The 6,193-nt window shown below is 58.3% G+C and overlaps 1 protein-coding gene across 1 annotated transcript; it reads left to right on the forward strand.

Annotated features, from left to right (window-relative positions):
• Window positions 1-29: 29 nt before the first annotated feature.
• On the forward strand, window positions 30-5,977 carry ETH_00001265 (uncharacterized protein; the record flags this gene model as incomplete). The annotated part of the gene is made up of 2 exons (XM_013380420.1): window positions 30-64; window positions 88-5,977. Coding segments are annotated over 2 exons (5,925 nt in total), but the record flags the coding sequence as incomplete, so codon positions are not given.
• Window positions 5,978-6,193: the final 216 nt, after the last annotated feature.

Genomic DNA, 6,193 nt, shown 5'->3' on the forward strand with positions numbered 1-6,193 from the left:
AGAGGGAGCATTAGCTGCAGCGCACGCTGATGCAGAGGCAGCAGCAGCAGCAGCAACAGCGGATGTAGCTGCAGCAGGTAATAACAGCGATTCGCCGTTAGTAACCGAGCAAGCAGCATCAGCAGCACTGTCCCTGGCAGCAGCCGCAACAGCAGCAGCAGCGGAAATAGCAGAAGCAGCGGAGAAAGCAGCTGCAGAAGCAGCAGCAGAAGCAGCAGAAGAAGCAGCAGCAGAAGCAGCAGAAGAAGCAGCAGCAGAAGCAGCAGCAGAGGCAGCAGCAGAAGCAGCCTCAGCAGCTGCGTTCACAACGCCAGCAAACGCTGAAGACCAACCACATGAAGAAGCAAAAGAAGCAGCTGCAGCAGCAGCAGCAGCAGAAGAACCTGCTGCAGCTGTTTCTGATGCAGAGGATGCAGCAACGAACACAGATCTCGAATCAGCACCGGAAGAAAACGACGAAATCCTTAAAGCAACAGCAGCAGCAGCAGCAGCAGCGCCAGCAGCAGAGGCGGCAGCAGGTGGGGCCCAGGCAGCAGCAGAAACCCCAGACGCAACAGATACAGAAGAGCAGGAAGCAAATGAAGCACACGCAGCAGCAGCAGCAGAAGCAGAAGCAGTTTCGCTGCCAGTTGACACGCCTGAAACATCGCCACCCACAGCAGCAGCAGCAGCACCTGCTGCTGCTGTTGCAGCTGCTGCCGCAACAGCTGCAACAGAAACCCAAGACGAGCAAAACCTAGCTGAGAAATCCGCAGCTGCAGCAGCAGCATCTGGAGCAGCAGAAGCAGCAGCAGCAGCATCGGCAGCAGCAGCCGCAGCAATAAAAAGTGGAGTGGTGAATGCGACTAGAAGGGCAACGGCCCTTAAAGGGGAAGCAGCAGCAGCCACTGCAGCAGCAGGAGCTGCAGCAGCAGCAGCAGCTGCCGCTGCTGCTGCTGCCGATGTGCAAGCTGTAGCAGCATCCGCAGCAGCAGCAAAAGCAAAGGCCTCAAAGGACGAAGCAATCAACATAGCAGCTGCAGCGGAAGCAACTGCAGCAGAGGCAGCAGCAACTATTGTACAGAGGGAAGCAGCAGCAACAGCAGTCACGGCAGCAGCAGCAGCAGTTGAAAAGTGCAGTCGTACCGCAAGCATTACAGCAGCAGAAGCTGCTGCTGCAGCTGCCAAGGCAGCAGCTGCAGCAGCAGCTGCTGCTGCAGCAAAGGCGAGACAGGCAGAGACAGAAGCAATTGATATAGCTGCTACCGCAGAAGCAACAGCAGCAGCTGCTGAAGAAGATGCCACTGCAGCAACTGCACCGACTGCAGCAACAGCAGCAGCAGCAGCAGCAGCTGAAGCAATACCCTTAGAGGCCAGAGAGGCAGCAGCAGAAAGGCAGCAAGCAGCAGCAGATGACGAAGCTGCAGATGCCCTCGCAGAAGCAGCAGAAGCAGCAAATGCAAAAGCAGCAGAGGCAGCAGAAGTAGCATTAGCAGCAAGTGCTGCAGCACAGGCAGCCGCAGCAACAGCTATAGCGGCAAATGATGAGGCAGCTGTGAATGAAGCAGCAGAAGAGGCTGCTGCTGAAGCGGATGCTGCTTCTGCTGCTGCAGCAACAGAAGCAGAAACATCACAGGCTGATGGATCTGAATGCCTAAGTGCAGCAGAGGAGGCAGAAAAAGAGCCGACAGCAGCAGCAGCAGCAGCAGCAGCAGCAGAAGCAGAAGCAACGGCGGATGTACCTACTGAAGGTACAGTGGCGCATCTGATGCCGGAAGAATCAGAGAGTAATGAGCAAGAGCGAACTGCTGCTGCAGCAGCAGCAGCAGCAGCAGCAGCAGCAGCAGACGCAGAAGCAGCAGCAGAAGCAGAAGCAACAGCAGATGTGCCTGCTGAAGGTACAATGGCGCACCTTATGCCACAAGGAACAGAGAGGACTGATCAGGAACGAACTGCAGCAGCAGCAGCAGCAGCAGAAACAGAAGCAGCGGCAAGGGCATCTGCTGCTGACGCTGCAGCAACAGCAGCAGATGCTGCAGGCGCTGAGACAGAAGATGCAGATCCGCAGGAAAATGGCTCAGTTGACTCCGCAGTTGCTGCAGCAGCAGCAGCAGCAACGAACAGTAGGCCTGGAGATGAAGAGGAAGCGGCAGAGTTAACAGCAGAAGCAGCAGAAGCAAGAGCAGCATTAGCAGAAGCAGCAGAAGCAAGAGCAGCAGCAGTAGAAGCAGCAGAAGCAGCAGAAGCAACAGCAGCAGCAGTAGAAGCAGCAGAAGCAGAAGAAGCAGAATCAGAAGCAGCAGAGGCAACAGAATCAACAGAATCAGAAGCAGCAGAGGCAGGAGCAGCAACAGAAGCAGCAGGAGCGGAGGAAGCAGCAGAAGCAACAGAAGCAGCAGAAGCAGCAGAGGCAGCAGAAGCAACAGCAGCTGCACGAGCAACAGAAGCAGCAATCGCACAAGAAGCAGCAGAAGCAGCAGAAGCAGCGGAAGCAGCAGAAATAGTGGAAGAAGCAAAAGCAGCGGAACTCACGGGAGCAGCAGAAGCAGAAGCAGCAGCAGCGACAGCAGCAGCAGCAGCAGAAAAAGGTCAAAGAGCAGCAGAGACTGTACCCGACAACAGAGAAGCCGAAGCAAGGGCAGCAGCAGCACCAGTGGCAAGAGCATCAACATCAGCAGCAGCAAAAACAGCAGAGAAGTTAGCAGCAGCAGCAGCTGCTGCTGCTGCTGCAGCAATGGCCGCAGCAGATGTGCGCCTGCGTGAAGCGGGAAAAGCCCAAAAAGAGAAGGACGAAACAGCAGCTGTCGCACCAGCAGCAGCAACGGGACCAACGGCAGCAGCAACAGTAACAGCAGCAACAGCCGCAACAGCAGCAACAGCAGCAGCAGCAGCAACAGCAACAACAGCAGCAACAGCAGCAGCAACAGCAGCAGCAACAGCAGCAACAGAGCCAAGTCAAAATGGGGAAGAAAGCCTGTCCTCTGTGCTCTCTGTGGAGGAGACGATCAAGCGTGGAGACAGTGCAGCAGAAGCAGCAGCAGCAGCAGCAACAGCAGCAGCAACAGCACCGGACCAAGCAGCTTCAGCAGCAGAAGCTGTTGAGGCAAGCTTGCGGCTGGTATCTTCTGCTGCTGAAGCAACTATTGGAGCTCGGCGGCGGGTCTCAGAGGCAGCAGCACGTGCTGCTGCATGTGCTGCTGCTGCTGCTGATAAGTTCAGGGAGACAGCAACAGCAGCGCAGCAATGCAAGATCACGGAGCAGCGCTGTGCTGCTGCAGAAAGGGCCGCAGCAACTGCTGCAGAACAGACAGCAGCTGCAGCAGAGGAATCTGCTGCGCTGCTGCTGCAAACCACAGAAACTGAGGGCAAGATGCAGCAGCTTGCTGCAGCTGCTGCTGCTTCGCTTCGGGAGGCTGAAGAAGCAGCAGTTGCTGCAGGCGCTGCAGCAACAGATGCGCAGCAGCAGCAGCAGCAGACGCATGCATGCAAAGAAGCAGCAGAGGCGGCAGCAAAGGGCGCCGGCGATGCTGCTGCAGAAGCTTCTCGTTTGCTGGAAGAGACGCAGCAGCAACAAAGTGCTGCAGCTGCAGCAGTGAAGGAGGTACAGGCAGCGGCTGCAGCAGCAGCTGCAGCAGCAACAGCAGCAAGAGCTTCAGCAGCAGCAGCAGCTAAGCAGGAGGAGGCGCTGCTAAAGGAGATTGCTTCATCAGCAGCAGCTGCTGCTGCAGAGGTGCAACAGCATGCAGCTTCTGCCCGTCAGCACGCGGAGTCTGCAGCAGCAGCAGAGTCCGCTGCAGCAGCTGCAGCAGCAGCAAAAGAAGCTGCTAATACTGTTGCGCTGCGGCTGCAGCAAACAAAAGATGATGCCATTGCAATTCAAGCTAAATCCGCGGAGACGCAGGAAGCAGCAGCTGCTGCTTCCACTTCTGCTGCTGCAGCAGCGCAGCACTTAAGAGTCTGTGCTGCTGCGGCTCAGCGCTCGCAGCGCTTTGAAAAGGATGCTGCTGCTGCTGCTGCTGCGGCAGAGCAGCAACAGCAGAATGCAGCAGCAGCAGCAAATGACATCGAAACGCACAGACAGCAGGCTGCTGCTCACTCTGCAGCAGCAGAGAAGCACTTGAGCAGTGCTGCTGCCGGGGCAGAAGCTGCTACGCAGCATGTAGCAGCAGCAGCAGCAGCTGCTGCTGCTGCTGCTGGGAAGTGCCAGCAAGCTGAGGAATCGCAGGAGCTGGCTAAGACAGCAGCAGCAGCAGCGCAGGAAGCGCTTGATGCTGCCAAGGAGCTTGTGTCTGCCGTTGAGCAGCAGCATGCTGCTGCAGTTGCTGCTGCTGCTGCTGCTGCTGCTGCAGCAAGAGCCACGCAGCAGCAAGAGGAGTACATCAGCTCAGCGGCTGCAGCAGCTGCAGAAGCAGCAGCGCAGCTGCAGCAGCAAGCCAAGAGAGGCGCGGAAGCAAAGTGGGTGTCTGCTACCTCTGCTAAAATGGAGTCCCAAAAAGCAGCAGCAGAAGCTGCTGCTGGAGCCGCTGCTGCGCAGCAGCAGCAGCAGGCGGTGGAAGCAGCAGATGCAGCGAAGAAGACAGAAGAGGCAGCTAAGCAAGGAGATGCTGGCGGTGCAGCTGCTGCTGCAGCTGCTGCTGCACTTAGTACGGGGCAACTTGCTTCTACCGATGCTGCTGCTGCTGCTGCTGCTGAAGGAGGTCAACAGGGACTGGACATGGAGGAGAGTCTAGCAGCAGCAGCAGCAGTTGCCGCCACTGCTGCTCAAACGCAGCAGCACCGAGAAGCAGCTGCAGCACATGCTGAAGCAGCACAAAAGTACAAGGAGACAGCAGCACACACAGCAGCAGAGCTGCAGCAGCAAGTTCAGGAGGCAGCAGCAGAAATACGCGAGTGGGAGTCCGCAGCTGCTGCTGAAGTGCAGGCCCTGAAGGAAGCAACAACGGCTGCTGCTGCTGCCGCTGCTGCTGCTGCACAACAACAGCAGCAAGCGATTGAAGCAGCAGACCGTGCTAATAAAGCAGCTGCTGCAGCACAGGAGGCTGCTGCAGCTGTCGCTGGGTCTGCAGCCGACATGGAGCAGCAACGTCTTGCGGCAAAAGCAGCAGCTGCTCCTGCTGCTTCTGCCGCTGCGGTGGCTGCTGCTGCTGCAGGCACTGCAGACGCTGCCGATGAAGAGAAAAGGGAGAAGCAGCTGCAGCAGCTGCAGCAGCTGCAGCAGCTTGCTGTTGAGGCAGCCGCAGCTGCAGCAGACACGCAGCAGCAAAGGGCCACAGCAGAGTCCGATGCAGCAGCAGCCCAGCAGCACAAGGAAGCAGCAGCAGAATGTGCTGCTGCAGCAGAATCTGCAGCCATGAGGTGTATGGCCACTGCAGCACAGCTGCGAAGGCTAATTGACGGAGCAGCAGCAGCTGCTGCTTCCGACAGGCTGCTGCTGCAGCGGTCTTTCAAAGCAGCAGTAGCAGCTGCAGCACAGTCGCAGCAGCAGGTGGAGGCGATTCGCGCAGCAGCAGCAGCAGCAGCAGCAGAAGTCATCAGCCACAGAAATGCCTCAGCTGCAGCACAGGAGGAGGCTCTGACTGCAGCGGCAACAGCAGCAGACGCAGCGGCTGCTGCTGCTGCTGCTGCTGGTGCGGTCCAGACAGCAGGCCGCATAGCGTCGCGAGGAGCAGCAGCAGCAACTGTTGCTGCTGCTGCTTCTCTCGATGCCTCTGAGCAAGCTAAAGAATCCGCGGCCACAGCAGCAGCAACAGCAACAGCAGCAGCAAATGCAGCAGCAGCGGATGCGGAGCGCGACAAAAGCGCTTCCTGCGCAGCAGCAATGGAGGCAGCAGAAGCAGCAGCAGCTGCTGCTGCAGAGAGAGCCTCTGCAGCCGAGGCAGCAGCAGCAGCAGCAGCAGCACAGGCAGCCAGAAGCGAAGAGGCCTGCGTTACTGCAGCACAAGGGGCCCTTGCCTCTGTTGCGGCGGCAGAAACAGCAGTAAGAGCTGAAAGGGTAGCAGCAGAATACAGCAGCACTGCTGTTGCAGCAGCAGGCCTCAGCACTAGGGGGCCCCTGACAATGCAGTCCAGCAGGGGGCCCCCAACGGTGGGGGGCCCCCTAGGGGGCCCCCCCGAAGAGGCAGCAGCTTACAGGGGGCCCCCAACAGAGAAGTTCTTGTTGGGTGACGATGAGCCTAGCAGCAGCGTGCAAGAACCATTTGCTGCTGCTGCTGCT

The sequence above is a fragment of the Eimeria tenella genome, genomic scaffold, assembly GCF_000499545.2.
Source record: "Eimeria tenella Houghton genomic scaffold, Eth_scaff605, whole genome shotgun sequence".
Classification (NCBI taxonomy): Eukaryota; Apicomplexa; class Conoidasida; order Eucoccidiorida; family Eimeriidae; genus Eimeria; species Eimeria tenella.